Source organism: Tachyglossus aculeatus, chromosome 3 (genome assembly GCF_015852505.1).
Source record: "Tachyglossus aculeatus isolate mTacAcu1 chromosome 3, mTacAcu1.pri, whole genome shotgun sequence".
Taxonomy (NCBI): domain Eukaryota; kingdom Metazoa; phylum Chordata; class Mammalia; order Monotremata; family Tachyglossidae; genus Tachyglossus; species Tachyglossus aculeatus.
The window spans coordinates 33,574,035-33,594,164 of record NC_052068.1 but is presented as its reverse complement, the minus strand read 5'-3'; the positions used below and the strand labels follow the sequence as shown (position 1 = coordinate 33,594,164).

At 45.3% G+C, this 20,130-nt stretch overlaps 1 protein-coding gene across 4 annotated transcripts in view; it reads right to left on the bottom strand.

Annotated features, from left to right (window-relative positions):
* Positions 1-16,271: 16,271 nt before the first annotated feature.
* Positions 16,272-20,130, bottom strand: part of ZMIZ1 (zinc finger MIZ-type containing 1) — a 538,822-nt gene continuing 534,963 nt past the window's right edge. For all 4 annotated transcript variants that reach the window (XM_038743493.1, XM_038743494.1, XM_038743496.1 and 1 more), the window contains one exon: positions 16,272-18,173. In XM_038743493.1, the coding sequence (XP_038599421.1) occupies positions 18,066-18,173 (108 nt within the window). In that variant the 3' untranslated portion in view covers positions 16,272-18,065. The remainder of the gene's footprint in view (positions 18,174-20,130) is intronic.

Genomic DNA, 20,130 nt, shown 5'->3' with positions numbered 1-20,130 from the left:
CACCAATCTCCCATAGCTCTTGTACATATTTATACCCCTCCTCGCTATTTTAGATACTGATGTATTTAATCCGTTGTAATTTCAAGTCTTCGTTCAGGTATTTCATGCCGACATACTGTGGCGTAAACAGACCCTGTGATAAAGCCGGTTGCTTCCCTTGATGAGGTGGTTATTTTGGAGGTCTACCTTCCATATCAGTCAGTCAATCAATAAATAGCATTTTTGAACACGTAGTCATTCATTCATTCATTCATTTAATCATATTTATTGAGCGCTTACTGTGTGCAGAGCGCTGCACCAAGCGCTTGGGAAGTACAAGTCGGCAACATATAGAGGCGGTCCCTACCCAACATCGGACTCACAGTCTAGAAAATAATGATGGCATTTGTTAAGCACTTACTATGTGCAAAGCACTGTTCTAAGCATTGGGGGGATACAAGGTGATCAGGTGTTCCCACAAGGTTAACCCCCATTTTACAGATGGGGTAACTGAGGCTCAGAGAAGTTAATTGACCTGCCCGAGGTCACACAGCAGACATGTGGATGAGCTGGGATTAGAATCCATGACCTCTGACTCCCAAGCCCGGGTTCTTTCCACTGAGCCATGCTGCTTCTCTAGTTATTGTGAGCAAAGCACTGTATTAAATGCTTGGTAAAGTACAGTATAGCAGTATTGGTAGAGAATGGATTTTCTTCTCTTAATCTCTGATATTTACTTTTGTCTCTGTTTTGCCTAGAAGCAGCATGGCCTAGCAGAAAGAGCACCAGCCTGGGAGTCAGAGGATCTGCATTCAAATAACTGGCTCCGCCTCTTCTCCGCTGTGTGACCTTGGGCAAGTCACTTTACTTCTCTGCAATTCACTTTCCTTATTTGTCAAATGAAGATTCGACACCTGTTCTCCTTCCTACTTAGTCCCTGTCCCACATGGAGCTCACAGTCTGTGTCCAACCTGATTCTCTTAATATGGTGCTTGGCACATTTTAAGAGCTTAACAAATACCATAATTAATTTAAAAATAATTAAGAAGCTTACAGCTTAGGTAAACAGACATTAAAAAAATGTCTATGCCTAGATCTACATTCATTCATTCATTCAATCGTATTTATTGAGCACTTACTGTGTGCAGAGCACTGTATTAAGCGCTTGGGAAGTGCAAGTTGGCAACATATAGAGATGGTCCCTACCCAACAGCGGGCGCACAGTCTAGAACCTTGGCGTCATCCTTGACTCCGCTCTCTCATTCACCCCTCACATCCAAGCCGTCACCAAAACCTGCCGGTCTCAGCTCCGCAACATTGCCAAGATCCGCCCTTTCCTCTCCATCCATACCGCTACCCTGCTCATTCAAGCTCTCATCCTATCCTGTCTGGACTACTGCATCAGCCTTCTCTCTGATCTCCCATCCTCGTGTCTCTCCCCACTTCAATCCATACTTCATGCTGCTGCCCGGATTATCTTTGTCCAGAAACGCTCTGGGCATATTACTCCCCTCCTCAAAAATCTCCAGTGGCTACCAATCAATCTGCGCATCAGGCAGAAACTCCTCACCCTGGGCTTCAAGGCTGTCCATCACCTCGCCCCCTCCTACCTCACCTCCCTCCTCTCCTTCTCCAGCCCAGCCCGCACCCTCTGCTCCTCCGCCGCTAATCTCCTCACCGTACCTCGTTCTCGCCTGTCCCGCCATCAACCCCCGGCCCACGTCATCCCCCGGGCCTGGAATGCCCTCCCTCTGCCCATCCGCCAAGCTAGCTCTGTTCCTCCCTTCAAGGCCCTACTGAGAGCTCACCTTCTCCAGGAGGCCTTCCCAGACTGAGCCCCTTCCTTCCTCTCCCCCTCATCCACCTCTCCATCCCCCCATCTTACCTCCTTCCCTTCCCCACAGCACCTGTATATATGTATATATGTTTGTACATATGTATTACTCTATTTATTTATTTATTTTACTTGTACATATCTATTCTATTTATTTTATTTTGTTAGTATTTTTGGTTTTGTCTCCCCCTTTTAGACTGTGAGCCCACTGTTGGGTAGGAACTGTCTCTATATGTTGCCAATTTGTACTTCCCAAGCGCTTAGTACAGTGCTCTGCTCACAGTAAGCGCTCAGTAAATACGGTTGATGACAGAAGGGGGAGACAGAGAACAAAACAAAACATATTAACCAAATAAAATAAATAGAATAAATATGTACAAGTAAAATAAATAGAGTAATAAATATGTACAAACATATATACATATAAACAGGTGCTGTGGGGAGGGGAAGGAGGTAAGATGGCGGGGATGGGGAAGGAGAGGAGGGAGAGAGGAAGGAGGGGGCTCAGTCTGGGAAGGCCTATTCTAAGGCCTATTCTTGTCTATAAGTTAAGGCCTATTCTAAAACCTTTGGAAAAGCAATATAATATCCCTTTACATGCTAAATTCTGAAATGATAAATGTCACTAAGCTATTGCTCTGAGCATGTGTAACTTGTGAACTTCCCCACTCTAAAGAGGTCCTCTCCTTGAAAGTTTCGGGGCCACTTCTCTAAAGGATTTTTAAAATGGTATTTGTTAAGTGCTTACTCTATGCCAGGCACTGTACTACACACTGGGGTAGATACGAGTTAATTGGTTAATCCAGACACAGTCCACACTTCATTCATTCATTCAGTCGTATTTATTGAGCGTTTACTGTGTGCAGAGCACTGTACTAAGTGCTTGGGAAGTACAAGTTGGCAACATAGAGAGACGGTCCCTACCCAACAATGAGCTCACAGTCTAGAAGGGGGAGACAGACAACAAAACAAAACAAATTAACAAAATAAAATAAACAGAATAGTAAATATGTACAAGTAAAATAGAGTAATAAATCTGTACAAACATATATACAGGTGCTGTGGGGAGGGGAAGGAGGTAGGGTGGGGGGATGGGGAGGGGGAGAGGAAAAAGGGGGCTCAGTCTGGAGGAGGTGAGCTCTCAGTAGGGCTTTGAAGGGAGGAAGAGAGCTAGCTTGGCGGATGGGCAGAGGGAGGGCATTCCAGGCCCGGGAGATGACGTGGGCCGGGGGTCGTTGGTGGGACAGGCGAGAATGAGGTATGGTGAGGAGATTAGTGGCAGAGGAGCGGAGGGTGCGGGCTGGGCTGGAGAAGGAGAGAAGGGAGGTGAGGTAGGATGGGGTGAGGTGATGGACAGCCTTGAAGCCGATTGTGAAGGGTTTTTGCCTGATGCGTAGGTTGACTGGTAGTCACTGAAGATTTTTGAGGAGGGGAGTAACATTCCCAGAGCCTCTTCACATGAGGCTCACAGTATTAATCCCCATTTTACAGATGAGGTCACTGAGGCCCAGAAAAGTTAAGTGACTTGCCCAAGGTCACACAGCAGATAGGACAAGTGGGTGAAAGGCTGGGACTGAAAGGGTTTGAAGCAGTGGGGCCTGGTGGATAGAGCACCGGCCTGGGAGCCAGAAGGATTTGGGTTCTATCCTGACTCTTCCACGTGTCTGCTGCTTGGGCAAGGCACTTCTTTGTGCCTCAGTTACCTCAGCTGTAAAATGGGGATTAAGATTGTGAACCCCATGTGTGACAAGTACTTTGTCCAACCTAATTTGCCTGTATCCACCTCAGCTTTAAGAACAGTGCCTGGCACATAGTAAGCACTTAACAAATGCCACAATTATTATTATTAGAACTCAAGTCCTCCTAACCTCCAGGCCAGTTCTCTATCCACAGTTGGACGATGTTGCTTAAAAATCCTTCCGTCCCAGCCTTTCACCAGCCTTTCAAGTGCTTAGTACAGTCAAGCGCTTAGTACAGTGCTCTGCACATAGTAAGCGCTCAATAAATATGATTGATTGATTGATTGATTTCACCAACTTGTCCGATCCCAGTGCTGGCAGGTCCCAATTCTCTCTGGAGCCTGGAACTTTAATTACAGTTCCAGGGGAGCTGGAGCTGGGGAGGCTCCTTCCTGAAGCTTACTCCAAGCCAGAATCCAAATGATGCTCATCCCACATCTTTACAGCTGCTGCTTCCCCCAGTTGGACCCTTCCTCAGACCACCTATCGCTACTAATCTCTAAACATTATGTTGGACAAAACCGAAACTGTGGCGTGGAATCCTCCACAGCCCTTCATTTCCTGCTTGAGCTAGTGGGGACTGTGACTAGAACAGTTAACGGTTTTCTGAGACAGAAGAGAGAAAGGAGAAGAAGCATGGTGTAGTGGATAGAGCATGGGCCCGGGAAACAGAAGGTCATGGATCCTAGTCCAGGCTTTGCTACTTTTCATTCGTTCAATCGTATTTACTGAGCACTGTGTGCAGAGCACTGTACTAAATGCTTGTCGGTTGTGTGACCTTGGGCAAGCCACTTAACTTCTCTGGGCCTCAGTTACCTCATCTGTTAAATGGGGATTGAGACTGTGAGCCCTACTTGGGACAGAAACTGTATCCAATCCTATTTGCTTGTAACCACCCCAGCGCTTAGTCCAATGTCTGGCACATAGTAAGCACTTAAGAACCATTATTATTATTATTAATAAGGTTGAGCCAGGATTCTGGGAACAACCCAAGAAGGGAGACTGGCTGTTTTGCTTCTCTAGTAGTTGTTGAGCGCTAACTATGTGCCAAGCACTGTTCTAAGCACTGGGTTAATAATAATAATGATGGCATTTATTAAGCGCTTACTATGTGCAAAGCACTGTTCTAAGCACTGGGAAGGTTACAAGGTGATCAGGTTGTCCCACAGGGGGCTCACAGTCTTAATCCCCATTTTACAGATGAGGGAACTGAGGCACAGAGAAGTGAAGTGACTTGCCCAAAGTCACACAGCTGACAATTGGTGGAGCCGGGATTTGAACCTCTGACCTCTGACTCCAAAGCCCATGCTCTTTCCACTGCGCCATGGGGTAGATACAAGGTAATCAGGTTGTCCCACGTGGGGCTCACAGGCTTCATCCCCATTTTACAGATGAGGTAACTGAGGCACAGAGAAGTGAAGTGACTTGCCCAAAGTCACACAGCCGACAAGTGGCAGAGGCGGGATTAGAACCCAGGACCTCTGACTCCCAGGCCGATGATCTTTCATGATCTTTCCACTAAGCCACGCTGCTTCTCGAAAAGGTTTCTTTTGGAAACCTCTAGACTGTAGGTTCATAGTGGGCAGGGAACATGTCTACCAACCCTGTTATATTGTATTCTCCCAATCGTTTAGTACAGTGCTCTGCACACAGTAAACACTCAATAAACAGCATAGTTTGATTTGGATACAATGAAGACAGACACTGGTGCAGAAGGATTTAATTGAGCCATCCTTTCAGCCCTGTGGTAATGATCAATCAATCGATCATAGTTATTGAGGGTATTCCCTGCACAGAGCACTGTGCTAAGCCCTTGGGGGAGTACCGTAGTCAGTGTGGCTCAGTGGAAAGATCCCGGGCTTTGGAGTCAGAGGTCATGGGTTCAAATCCCGGCTTCACCAACTGTCAGCTGTGTGACTTTGGGCAAGTCACTTCACTTCTCTGGGCCTCAGTTCCCTCATCTGTAAAATGGGGATGAAGTCTGTGAGCCCCCCCATGGGACAACGTGGTCACCTTGTAACCTCCCCAGCACTTAGAACAGTGTTTTGCACATAGTAAGCACTTAATACCATCATTATTATTATTATTATTTTATGATCCCTGCTCTCAAGGAGCTTGCAATCTAGCATTCATTCATTCATTCAATCATATTTATTGAGCGCTTACTGTGTGCAGAGCACTGTACTAAGCGCTTGGGAAGTACAAGTTGGCAACATATAAAGACGGTCCCTACCCAACAATGGGCTCACAGTCTAGAAGGGGGAGACAGACAACAAATCAAAACATGTGGACACGTGTCAAGTCGTCAGAACAAATAGAATTAAAGCTAAATGCACATCATTAACAAAATAAGTAGAATAGTAAATATGTACAAGTAAAATAAATAGAGTAATAAATCTGTACAAACATATATACAGGTGCTGTGGGGAGGGGAAGGAGGTAGGGCTGTGGGGGATGGGGAGGAGGAGAGGAAAAAGGGGGCTCAGTCTGGGAAGGCCTCTTGGAGGAGGTGAGCTCTCGGAGGGCTTTGAAGGGAGGAAGAGAGCTAGCTTGGTGGATGTGTGGAGGGAGGGCATTCCAGGCCAGGGGGAGGACGTGAGCCAGGGGTCGACAGTGGGACAGGCGAGAACGAGGTACAGTGAGGAGGTTAGCGGCTGAGAAGGGGAGGATGCTGGCTAGGCTGTAGAAGGAGAGAAGGGAGGTGAGGTAGGAGGGGTGAGGTGATGGACAGCCTTGAAACCGAGGGTGAGGAGTTTTGCTTGATGTGTACGTTGACCGGCAGCCACTGGAGATTTTTGAGGAGGGGAGTAACATGCCCCAGAGCATTTCTGCACAAAGATGATCCAGGCAGCAGCGTGAAATATAGACTGAAGTGGGGAGAGACAGGAGGATGGGAGACCAGAGAGGAGGCTGATGCAGTAATCCATCTGGGTTAGGATGACAGAATGAACCAGCAAGGCAGCAGTAGCAGCGGTTAGACATTAAATAAATTACAAAGTTTAAAGCTCTGTACATAGGTGCTGTGAAGGCGAGAGGGTGAGTAAGTGTTTAAGAGGTGAGGACAATGGGGAGAGGAAATGGGAGGAGGAAAGTTTTGCCAAAACAAAACAAAACAAAACAAAACATTTTGCAGGTAAAAAGAGTTTTTTGAATTCACCTCCAAAGATGCTAATGTGCTCCAAGGGCCAGAATGAGCAAGCTCACACTTCCAAGTGAAGGAATGGTCAACTCCTCAGCAGCAGACGTTCTTTGCAAGCATAGAGAAGAAGGAAATAGCTTGCATGGTGGGTAGCCGGGGCAGCCAAAATGAGGTCAAGATAACCCATCATATTTTGAGAAGAACCATCTGTTCCAAGGACAGGTGACAGCTTCTATCAACAGTATTTATTGTGTAAATACAGAAAACTGAGCCCTGTACTGCATCGGTAGAGTTGACAGTGAGCTATTCAAGTCCCTGGTAGAAGCAGAACTACAATCGAGGAGGACTGAAGGAGGAGTAGGAAATTTATTCTTGCAGTCCTCTTAGGGGAATGCCATTTCTCAAGCCCCAGAAGGATTACATTTCCTAGAATCCTATGGGAAACTGACATTTTCAAGCAGGAGATGGGATTCACCAATCAGCAAAGCATGGGTTCAAAAACTACCTCTACGCAGATGATACCCAAATCTACATCTCTAGCCCTGACCTCCCTCTCTGCAGTCTCACATTTCCTCCTGCCTTCAAAACGTCTCTATTTGGATGTCCTCCCATCAACTCAAGCTTAATGGGTCCAAAACAGAACTCCTTACCTTCCCACCCAACCCTGTACTACACCTGAGTTTCCCATCACTGTAGATGCCACCACCATCCTTTCTGTCTCACAAGCCATAACCTCGGTGTTATCCTTGACTCTTCTCTTTCAACCTGCATGTTCAGTCCATCACTACATCCTGTCAGTTCCACCTTCATGACATAGTAAAAATCCATCCTTTCCTCTCCACCCAAACTGCTACCATGTTAATCCAATCATTTATCCTCTCCTGCCTAGATTACTGCATCAGCCTTCTTGTTGACCTCCCAGCCTCCTGTCTCTCCCCACTCCAGTCCATACTTCACTCTGCTGCCCGGATCATTTTTCTACAAAAATACTCACAATGCGTTTCTCCACTTCTCAAGAAACTCCAGTGGTTGCCAATCCACCTCCACATCAAACAAAAACTCCTCACCTTTGGCTTTAAAGCACTCCACCACCTTGCCCCCTCCTGCCTCACCTCACTACTCTCCTTCTACAACCCAGCCCATACGCTTTGCTCCTCTAATGCTAAACTTCTCACTGTGTCTCAATCTTTCCTAACTCGCTGCAGACCCCTAGCCCACATCCTGCCTCTGCCCTGGAACGCTCTCCCTCCTCACATCCGACAGACAAGTACTCTCTTCCCCTTCAAAGCCTTATTGATGGCACATCTCCTCCAAGAAGCCTTCCCCAACTAAGCCCTCCTTTCCTTTTCTCCCACTCCCTTCTGCATTGCCCTGACTTGCTCCCTTTATTCATCCCCTCTCCCAGCTCCATAGCACTTATGTCCATGTTTGTAATTTATTTATATTAATGTCCATCTTCACCTTAAACTGTAAGTTCATTGCGTTTATTTTTCTATTATACTCTCCCAAGAGTTTAGGACAATGCTCTGCACACAGTAAGAGCTCAATAAATACAGCTGAATAAGTGAATGAACAAAGGAGATAATGTGCATGCATACTTATGTCTGCGCACTCTCTCTCTCTCTCATTCAAAGCTATCTTTCATAGAAGGCCGCATAGATTAAACTTTCACTCCTGTGTTGTGGGACCTGGTTTGGAGATGTTTTAAAGATCCTGGAATCTAAAAACGAGGTATTGCAGAGGGAGAGGACACTGTTCTTACTCCTTTTTTTAGTATTAGTATTTTAGTATTTTAGTAGATCCTGAAATCTAAAAACTAGGCATTGCAGAGAGAGAGGAAACTGCTCCTACTCCTTTTTTTAGTATTAGTATTTTAGTATTTGTTAAGCACTGATTATGTGCCAGGAGCTATACCAAGTGCTGGGGTACATACAAGCTAATGAGGTTGGACGCAATCCACGTCCCACATGGGGCTCACAGTCTTACTCCCCATTTTACAGATGAGGTAACCAAGAAGTTAAGGGACTTGTCCAAGGTCACAGAGCAGACAAGTGGTGGAGCCAGGATTAGAATCCATGACCTTCTGACTCCGAGAGCAGGGTACTAAATTCTTGGGAGAGTACAATAGCATTAGTAATGATCCCTGCCCTTAGTGAATTTGCTGAGAAGGCAGGGGAGACAGATACTAAATGTTATGCCCTTGTGAAACAAGACACACAGTCTCTTGATATTAGAGAGGCATATCTCTCCAAGAGGCCTTCCCAGACTAAGCCCCTCCTTTCCTCTTCTCCCACACCCCTCTGCATCACCCTGACTTGCTCCCTTGGTTCTTCCACCTTCTCAGTCCCAACTCACTTATGTTACATAATGGTAATTTATTTATTTATATTGATGTCTGCCTCTCCAGGGAATGTGTATGTGTATTGTGGCATTGTACTCTCCCAAGCGCTTAGTACTGTGTTCTACACACAGTCAGTGCTTAATAAATATGACTGAACAAATGAATGAATGGTGAGTCAACCAATTAAGCATATTTATTGAGTGCTTACTGGGTGAAGAGCACTGTACTAAGCCCTTGGGAGAGTACAATATAACAGAGTAGACACACTCCCCTCTTACCAGGAGCTTACAGTCTAGAGGGGCAAAAAGACTTTAAAATAAATTATGGATACATGCATAAGTGCTGTGGGGCTGAGGATGGATTGAATAGCAAATGTTTTAAGTGTACAGATCCAAGTGCACGGGTGATGCAGAGAGAAAGTGAGCAAAGGAAATGAGGATTTAGTTGGGGAAGACCTCTTAGAAGAGTTGTGATTTTAATAAGGCTTTGAAGGTGGAGAGAATGGTGGTATGTTACAAATGAAGGGACAGAAGGAGAACAAGGACAAGATGTCAGTGGCTAGATAGACGAAATTGATGTTCAGTGACTAAGTTGATGTTGGAGGAGTGAAGCACTCAGGTTGGGCTGTAGTAGACAATACTGCTGACATCCAACATTTCTGTGAAGTCTTCAGAAACCAGGCAACAGTGACATTGTTCCTTCACTTTCATCTCTGATACACAGCAAAGTTCTTATTTGATAAGCCCTGTTCTGGTCTAAAGCCACATTAAGATTCTAGGCTTGTGTTGTTCATGATGTTCTTCAGGGATCAGTCCAGCTAGGATGTCTACAGCAGTGGATAACAACCCATGTTCATTTCTGCAGTCAATTCTCTCCCCTTTCTCCTAGAAAAGAATGATCATAGAGGCATTTTTTTCAACCTTCAACATTTTTAGCAGCATCCACAGGATGAAGAAGGGACTGGTAAGGCTACTAAGAAGACACTGTACCTGCTTTTTGGCACCCCGAGCAGTTTCAGGAGTTTTGGCTTCTTTCATGGGGGTGAATTCATTTAAAGTTGGTATTAAAGGCATTTTTTCACATGCTGGTTCGTTGGCTGGGTTTTTTTTAATGGTATTTGTAAAGCATTGTGTCACTGTCACTGTTATAATAATAGTGTTGGTGTTATAGATTTAAAATGATACAATATAATAATATAATATAATAATAATATACCCCATTGCTATTATTATTTTGTGTCAAGCACTGGGGTAATAATAATAACCATGGTATTTGTTAAGCACTTATTTTGTGCCAGGCACTGTTCTAAGTGCTGGGGTGAATACGAGCAAATCGGGTTGGACACAGTCCTTATTTCACATGGGGCTCACAGTTTCAATCCCCATTTTACAGATGAGGTAACTGAGGCACAGAGAAGTGAAATGACTTGTCCAAGGTCACACAGCAGGCAACTGGGGACTTCTGCCTGTGCATGTTATGCTGGGGTCGATACAAGGTAATCAGAATGGACACAATTCCTGTCCCACATGGGGCTCAGTCTAAGTCAGAAGGAGGAGGATTTATTCCCCATTTTACAGATGAGGTAACTGAGGCACAGAGATATTAAACGACATGCCCAAAGTCACACAGCAGACAAGCGGCAGAGCAGGGATTAGAAATCAGGTCCACTGACTCCCAGGCTCCAGATCTTACTGCTAGGCACACTGCTTTTTTTTTTTTAATATTTAAGCACTTACTCTGTGCCAAGCCCTGTATTCATTCATTCATTCATTCATTCAATCACATTTACTGAGCACCTACCGTGAGTAGACAGTACAATACAGCAATAAAGAGACATAATCCCTGCCCACAACAGGCTGTACTCTGTGCTGAGATAGATACAAGATAATCAGGTTGGACACAGACCCTGTCCCCATTTCACAGATGAGGTAACTGAGGCACAGCCAAGTTAGGGAGCCAGGATTGTGCTCCCAGGCCTGTGCTCTTTCTACTAGTCCAAGCTGCTTCTCATTGCTTCTCTGGCTCTTCTTCTTCTTTGAGGGTCATCTTCAATGATGGCAGCTGTGGAAAGAGATATTGTTGAAATTGGTGTTGCCCTCTCTCCGCTGCGGAAAGAGATTTTTGAAATTGGTGTTGCCCTCTCTCTGCTATAGGGGTGGAGTCATCCTACTTTTACTTAAGGCTGTGACTGGGTGTGTGGCTCTCTCTACACACTTCCTGCAGGAATGGGTTGGCTTCTGCCTGCATAATCTATAACACTGACAACAGAATTATGAACTATACTTACAAACACACACACACACACACACCAATACACAACCCACTACACCTTAAAAAACTCAACACATCTGCTGGTGGGGTTGTTGAAAATCCCACATTTTGTGTTTTTTAAACATGGTAATTGTTAAGTGCTCAATAGGTGCCAGGCACTGTGCTAAGCGCTGGGGTAGATACAAGCTTTTATGGTCAGACACAGTCCCTGTCCCAAATCACTCTATTTATTTTATTTGTACGTATTTACTACTCTATTTATTTTGTTAATGATGCATATAGCTATAATTCTATTTATTCCGACGATTTTGAAACCTGGCTACATGTTTTGTTTTGTTGTCTGTCTCCGCCTTCTAGACTGTGAGCCCGTTGTTGGGTAGGGACCGTCTCTATATGTTGCCGACTTGTACTTCCCAAGCGCTTAGTACAGTGCTCTGCACACAGTAAGCACTCAATAAATACGATTGGATGAAATGAATGAATATGGGGCTCAGAGTCTTAATCCCCATTTTACAGATGAGGTAACTGAGGCCTAAAAAAGCCAAGTGACTTGCCTAAGGTCACACAGGGCACAGACGAGATTAGAAGTTGGGATCGTCTGATTCCCAGGCTTGTGCTTTATCTGCTAGGTCAGGCTGCTTCTAGGCTTTAGGGAGAAAGGGATCAGGGTTTGGAAGGAGGGACAGACATGATTTTGTGAGCGGGGGTTATTTAGATAGAGCTATTTCACCTTAATTTAAGAAGACGATGCTCCTGCCAGTAAAAATGGCACGTGTGATGGCAGGGACATGAGAGTCTAATGAAGGTGGTCGGCAGGTTTCCTTCCTCGGCGTTGGGACCGTGAGCCAGCAAATTAAACACGAGGGCGAGTTGAGCGGTTGGTCTGTGGAGTGCCTGGTGGCTTTCTCGTTACGATCCTTCGTGGAGATGGAGAATTACTGGTGATCTGCGGGTCCTGTTTTCCTTCCATATACAATGTCAGGCAGAGCAACTCCTCAAATTCACTTCCCTCACCCCACCACCCTCGATTACGGCCAAGCCCTCCATTGACTAGAAGCTTTCCCAGTGGCAAAGGCGTGCAAAAAAGAGACCCCTTGAGGGAGGCATTCTTTTATTTCAACCATTAGTTGAAATAAAATGGTTTATTTCAACCATTAGTTGAAATCATTAGTATTTACTGAGCACTTACTTTGTGTAGAACATTGAACTAAGACCTTGGGAGAGTACAGTTCCTGTACTCCTAGAATGCCAAGCAGCAAATGAAGAGAGAATTTGCCTCATTTTTCTAGATCTGAATGGGGGTTGTACGGGCCGAGGAAAACTTTGTATGAGGGCAGTGGGCAAGCAGATATTCCTGGAGATTCCTTGGTTTTGACTTCTCTAGGAAAGACGACGAGAGCCTAGGAAGATCGAGGGAAGGGGCGCTCCTTGAATGCAAGAACTTTGTGACTAACTCGACTGTGAGTGACATTTGATGTTGTAAGGCATTAAAGACAGAAGCATAAGTGAGGTTAATAGTCTTTCCTTTTATTAATGCAGTAATAGTACCGTATTGACAGCCCACCCACCCGTTCCTCTTCAAATCATTTCTGGTTTGTAGGCTTCTTTCCAAAGTTCCCACCCACCCGCCTTTTTATTTCCAGATGCCATTTTCACCCCACTTAAGGTATCTGTGGTGAGATCAATTATCTACGAATCTGATTTCCGAATTGAATTCCAATCCGTAGTTCTGATTGTTTTTTTTTTTTCATTATTATCACAATGAAACCCCCACAGGAGACTGATAACCCAGAAAAAAACTACAAAGGGCTGGTGCACTGAACGTCCAATGAAATGCCATCAAAATGGATTCTCCACAGAAAAGACCGGACAAGAATCTCATATTACAGATCACACACGCGCACACACACACCGACACAAGGGACAAAACCCCACTGTAGTGACTCACAGGACGCGAAACGATTTCAGAGTCTTTTGCTGCGGCCAGTCTAAGGAGCGTGGTCCGTGGATGACCTGCATAATACACACTGCATAGCCTGAGGTGTTGTCCATCACCGGAAGATTGAATTTGTGCCTGTTGGCTTTGGGGAATACAAAGTGTACTTCGGTCTCTCTCCCCTTCTACCCACTTCATGCCAATGATTGCCACCACAGTTCTCCATTTCTTCAATCTGAACTTGGTGGTTTGGAGCGGTTTTAAAAAAATCAACACACAAACTGCTCATTGGTTTGTAAAAAAATCCTTAGTATTTACAAAATGGCTAATTCACCAAACCTCAATTTTGCAAATTTATTTAGAAAAAAAGATAACATGGGCCAATGAGATACTTCAGTGTTACAACAGAGTATATAAATGTCTAGCAATAGTCAAATAATTTGATCTTTAAATACAAAATAACCACATGAACACCTAATATACAGGTTTCATCTGAATACATATTTATTAGATAAATATTAGGTTGTCACATCATCTAACTACATACAGTTTTGCAAGACTAGAAATCACAATTAGTTTTTCTGACCAGTTTTAAGTATGAAATGATTGAATTGTACGTACAATGTACAAACAAAGACAATGGCCATTTTTGCTTGTTACTTCTGATTGGGTGTTTGTGTGTGTTTGTGGGTGTGTGGGTGTGGTATGTGTGTGTGTTGAATTCTCCTCTGATCATGATATCAAAAATTGTACAAAGTATGAATTTGGTTACAATCTTTTTTAATCCCCTCATTTTCTTCATTATTTTTGTAGCACCCTAAAAATACACAGGTGATAGACTAGTACACTGAAGCTAAATATTACATGTAGGTAAAACAAAAAACAAAAATGTCTTTCCACACAGGGTCAGAGTATATTACATAAGTGAAACGAAGGCCGAGACTTCACAAACGCTAACAAACAGGATCCATTTTCCACATAAGATGGAGCTCCAAGCTGTTTTTTTTTTTTTTGCAAAATAAAAACAATGCACATTCCAAGGAAAATGAATGCTTTTCTGTTAACACGTCTCTATTTGTCATTTACATATGTACAGACGTCCCTTGAGTCTCTGCTGCAGACACCAGTATACATCTGCCAGTCCTACGTCCTGTCAGTACAGCAGAGCTGTAGATCTCTGTGGGTTTTTAGGGCTTCCATAGGGGGGAAACGATATATTTCAAAAAAAAAAAATCGGAAAATAATGCTACTGAAAATTTGATACATAGATACAAGCTTAAAAATGATGCTCATCATAATTAGTATTTCTTTCCCACCCACCAAGTTTTGCGAAATGGCAGTGAACATATTCAAATAGGCCCGGTTTTCAAATGTTCACAGAGAAGACCCTTTTTCATTGGGAAATACACTGCGCCTGATTTCAGCTGAGGGATAGTCTTGAACATGCAGCAAACTCCCAACAGCATGTTAAGTAAAGACCAAAAAGATTCCCCCCCCACCCCCAACCCCAGCAACCCACCCCGCCAAACATACCTCCTGTTAACCTTCCCTAGGTTCTAAGCATTTCTATCCACCTGATCCGAAGCTGTCACTTTCAGGGCACTCCATTGTGCAAAGAAGCCTTTGACAGATTAAAAAAAAAAAAATCAGACACTTAATTAAGCCTCTACCCTCTCTGCCAGTCTCCACTCTCCGCACCCTTCCATTTCTGTTTGTCTCAAGAGGTTTGCCACTTCAAATCCTAGCGGTTGCGCGATGACCAATTTTCCAGAGCGGTCCTAAACATTTCTGCTATGAGATGGCCACGCTCAACTCGAAAGAAAAATCCCTTAGGTTGACAAAATGGCTCAGGGCCTGGGGAAACAACGGGCAGGGCAGTGTTACCGAAAACGGTGATCACCATTGACGGGCGCGGCACATCCAGCTTCTGGTGAGCGGCGTCCTGCCTCGGGTGATGCCACCCAGGGGGAAAGCGAAGAGGAGAGACACCTGCCAGTCGCTCGCACTCTGATCTGGCCTGGGCTCCCTCACCCACGGGGAAGGGGGAAGGATGTCCGAACTTCTGTAGGAAGGAAACGCCGATCCCGGATTCGGCGATAGCCAGCTTTCTCTCCGCACCGCGAGCGAGAGGTGTTGGATCCAGGTGGAGTGGGGCCGATCTCTGCAGCAAGGTAAGGCCACACAGCCAACCGAGCAGTCAGATCGATTGCTTCCCTCCTGTCTTGCTTGCCTTTCCCATCCGCCCTGGCAGTGTGGAGCTCCGCCAACTGCAACAGGTGAGTCGGTAAGGACGGCCAATCAATTGAAGTATTTACTGAGGGCCTAATGCGTGAGGACCACTGAACCTTATTCTTTTCTTGCCATTTGCTCTCCTGCCAATTGACTTGAGAAATGGGTACGGATGGCGGACTGTTGTTCAAAGTAAAATACATTTCATACCCTTATTCTATAAAAGAAACACCTCCCCCCCTGCAGACCCTCCCCCCCGCCCCATTTTTTAGGACTTTTTTCAGGCAAGGTAATTTAAAAACACCAGCAAAGGATAACCAGGTCATGAAAATGATCACAGACAATACTAAAATATTCACAGAGATATTTACAATAGCGATGTTTAAAATAATTGATTTTGCATACTGAACAGCATTTCATTGAAAATCTTGAAAAAGTAAAACCGATGGCGGCTTTTCTAGATCAAACCTTTTGACCGTTTGGATAGTACTGGAAAGAAAAGAGCCAAACCACTGTTTCCTGTAATTTCTACAGCGGGGAGCTGTGGACTAGCATAGCTAAGTAACGAGGAAAGCAGAAGAGGGAAACTTTATTAAAAAAACAAACCACAAAACAAAAAAAGAAAGCAAAGCATTTACAAACTCAAGTGACCCAAGCCAATTCTGAACCTGAAGCCCATGTCATGCCCATTTACAGCATCACAAAGTAATCCAAAATAAAATCATATATTAAAATGGACAGAAACACAGTTTTAAAAATCCAGCTGGCACATCAAAAAAAACAAAAAGAAAAAAGAAAAGAAGGATGCGACAGCTGGGATCCTACCAAAAGAGAGAGGGAAAGAAAAAAAGAGACTTCATTTTTCATCTGAGTGGGAAGAGTCAAATTGATTCGAGTAACCAAGAAGGAAGAACTGTACATGGGGCAAAGCTGAAATGTAGCTCCACGCAGGTGAAGTTGGCACGCATGCACGTCTTACACAGCTACTGTACACGGTTTATCAAAGGGAGCGCGGGAGAGACACACACACACACAGAGCACACGCCAATGGGCAGAGAAGCTATAGGGAGCTCATGCAGGAGAGGTAGCCCCACAAGCAGCACAGACGGACGGACGGACGTGGGACAAGAGCCAGGGTGACATGGGGTCCCATCATGGGCCACTGCAATAACGGAGCGATGGCTAATCCCCGCTCACCCCAGACCCACCTCCTTCCTCAATGAACGCAACGCAACCCACCATCCTGACAGCTAGAATACGACACAAAGTAAAGGGGAGGGGATGGGGAAGGAAGTGGGAGAGAGAGGAGCTGGACTCTACATGTAACAGTCTTGGAGACGAAAAGAACCAAAGGAAACAGAATGAAAGAGAAGCGATTTGTTGTTCAATTCCAATGCCCCTTTCTCTCAGTGATGCTTTTTTTTTTTCAAAATTGTATAAAAGAGGTGGGAGTGAAGTTAAGAGTCACCGTCCCCTCCGCTTCCGGGGGCCTGCCTTGCTCTTACCAGCTTAGCTCTCCCCCTCCCCACGTTGTGCAGGACGATATGGCTGTCGCTGTCCTTCTGCTGGCTGTGGAAACCGAAGGCTCTCGGCAGGTACCCGTTGGCCTCTGGGCAATCTCCCTCCAGCCCTCAGGGCACTTGGTAGTATGGAATACAGAAAATCCCTCAGAACCGAAAGTAGAAACCAAAACTCTACTTCCAGAGCTGGGCTGATGGTTTGCACCCATTCTCTGTGGTTTCGGAGTCTTGTGTTTGTGCAGTGGACTTGGAAGCAGAGCTATATCTAGATATATTTCTGCTACCTGGAGGAGACATTCAAGTTGGCAGTAGCTCAGAGAAACTGAGGATCCCCCCTTTACCACAAGTGGGGCAGACAAGAGAAGATAACCAACCCCTTCCTTTTTTCTTCAGCAAATGATTTGTGCTTTTTTCATTGTGGGTGATGGTGGTTTCAGGCGTCTTCCTTCCTCATCATTACTATCGTCATCTTCATCAACAGCGATCACTAAAACTCTTGACTTCCTGCACAAGGTGCTGTGCGCTTTCTTCTCTCTCTCTCTCTCTAATTTGTGACCAAAAGTCTTTGTCCTCCTCCACCTGGCTCCACAGTCACTCCAGGGAGATTTTTTGGGACCGAGTAGGGAGTTCCAGTTTCTGAAATGGAAGAACACTGGGTTGGAAGGTGATTCTGAGACGAGGATCCATCTTTCTTCGCTTGCTGGTAGGCCAGGATTCCTCCTGGGTGGGCATCTCGGAGCTCTCTCTATGGGACTGTAATGAGTGTGGTCAGAAAATAGCTGCACGATAGTTTAGGCTTTGAACTGGGAGGGGAGATTGGAAGAGAGGATAAGCCATCTGAGGGATCTGGCCCCTTCAGGCATTGGTGGTGGTTCTGTGTGTTATTTTCTCTCCCGTGTCTTTCACACAGCAGTTCTGAAGAAGGAGTTAGCTGGGAGCACCTCATTCAAGTGAGATGCACCCCAGAGTGGACAATTGTGTGAGTGTGTGCGTGTGTGCGTGTGTTGTGTGTGTGGTAGGGGAGGGGTGTACGGTGGGGAGGGAGGAAGAGGGAACCCAAACAAAAAAAGCAGAACTTCAGTTGTTCTCGAAGAGAGAAAGAAGATCATCGTTGCTATTGCTGGGCAGGTCAGGAGGGTCCAGATATGAGAGCAGCTCATCTGGATTCGTGAGTTCTGGAAGCAGCTGGAAAACAAAGGGAAGAAGCAAAGTGAAGGGATGCTAATTGGCCACCTCCTGGAACCTCAAGGGAGGAGAACTGTATCATCCACTAGCTCGGGAAGTCTCTCTCAAAGAAGTCCTGGCTCTCACAACAACACTTATGTGTAGTAGGGACTGGGTGAGGCAGCCTAGTGTTTCTAATGACATTCTAAGAAGGAAGACCAGAAAGGACCCTGTTCATCATGCCATTTGCTGCCACCCAAAGCTCACAGTCATCAGCCCCTCTGCCGTAACACATCTCCCGCAGGGGGCTTATGTCCCCTACTCATTCCAAGGTCCTCGCTCAGCTTAAGGCTGGAACAGGCTCTGAGTTTGGGGAAAATCTGCCTGAGGGTGAATACTCTCAACTTCAATCTGTAGGACTGCGGTTAGCCATCTCTGTGGGATGCGGGTAGGCTCAGGAAGGAAAAAGGTCCGTCTTGAAGCTCAGAAAGAGACTTTATACCATAGGGACCATCGCAAGGGCATTTTTCAAGTCCCCTCCTAACACTTTGCGGGCTAACACACTAGGGCTTTCAAGTCTCAACTGCCAGACTCCCAGCATCTCGGCAGGCGAGCTGAGTTTGCTAAGCGCTGAGGGTGCTGAGTTTTAGTCAAAGGCCAGGGACTGTTCTCAGATTATTCTGCAGACTTTTCATGACAATCAGATAGCTGCTGAAAGTACAAATATCAGGTTTAATGAGGCCAGGGAAAGGATTTACTAATACGTGCTTTTTACATCTATAGTATTTAGGCCTCCAATATGGTGTCCCTGAATCTGAAGTAACAGTTCCAATAGCCGGGCAAATTCCGGTTCATCTACGGGTCCTCTTCAAAATACTCAAACTTTCATTTATCAGGGAGCTATCATGTTCTCTCCCGCCCAAAGAGAATGTCAACTTGCAACCCTGAAACTGGGAAAATTCAGTGCTGACACTGAAAGACAGCCATTGGGTCTTCACTGTCTCTACCCAATTCCCCTCAATTTCCACTCCCTCTTCTGGAGTCTATTTGGGTTGAAACTTACGGCACACACTTTACTTCAGGTTTTGGCTGTCACCATTTTCCCTAAAAGGCACAAAAAATGTCCTCTGATTTCTCTATTGCTTTGCTAAAAGACAGCAACATCACAACTGTGAGGAAGACTTCCGTTGGCCGAAGTCCTGAGGTTTCTCATTTTAAAGCCCTCTGGTCTGAGTTAGCAGAAAGAGCCACACCAAAGAGAGAGAGAAAACATCAATATGGGAGCAAAGCCCCATGACATCCTCTGCCCTGGGCAGTGAGGGGGAAGGAAGAGGGCATGTCACACACAGGGATTTTCAAACAAATCTAGCACCTCTTCGCTGAACTGGCCTGGAGGCCTGAAGATTATATTACAGGAATAAAATTAATGGATTGATTGTTGATGGGGGTTGGGGGGAGCTGGGATTTCACCAAGATGGCCAATTTACCATCCTACTTGATACCTTCATGGACTTAATGTCTCATTACTCTCCTTTCCCTCCACCTTACTTATCGGACTTCCTCCCCCACATATTTTCCTGCTTACCCTCCTTGTTCCTCTTCTCAAGTCCACTCTCTGGCTCTCCCCTGCTCTGGCTCCCTCATCTTTCTTGCTCAAGTGTTTCCCAAGGCCTGGAAACTCTCTCTTCTTCCCCGTAGCTGCCAGTCCTCAGTCCTCCCCATCTTAAGTCTTCCCAAACTCCCAGTTCCTCCAACAATCCTTTATTTTTTTTAATGGTATCCTGAAGAGTGCCCTGATTCTTATCAACACTCCAGTCCCCTCTTGCACTTATGGATGCATGAATTTATTGAAGTCCATCTTCTCTGATATTTCTATTCCTGCCTCCCTGCTTATAGTGTAAACTGGAGGGCTGGCAAAGCGTCTCGTGCTTCTGTTGCCTCAACCAAGTGCTTTATACAATGTTCTGCCCTCAGCGAG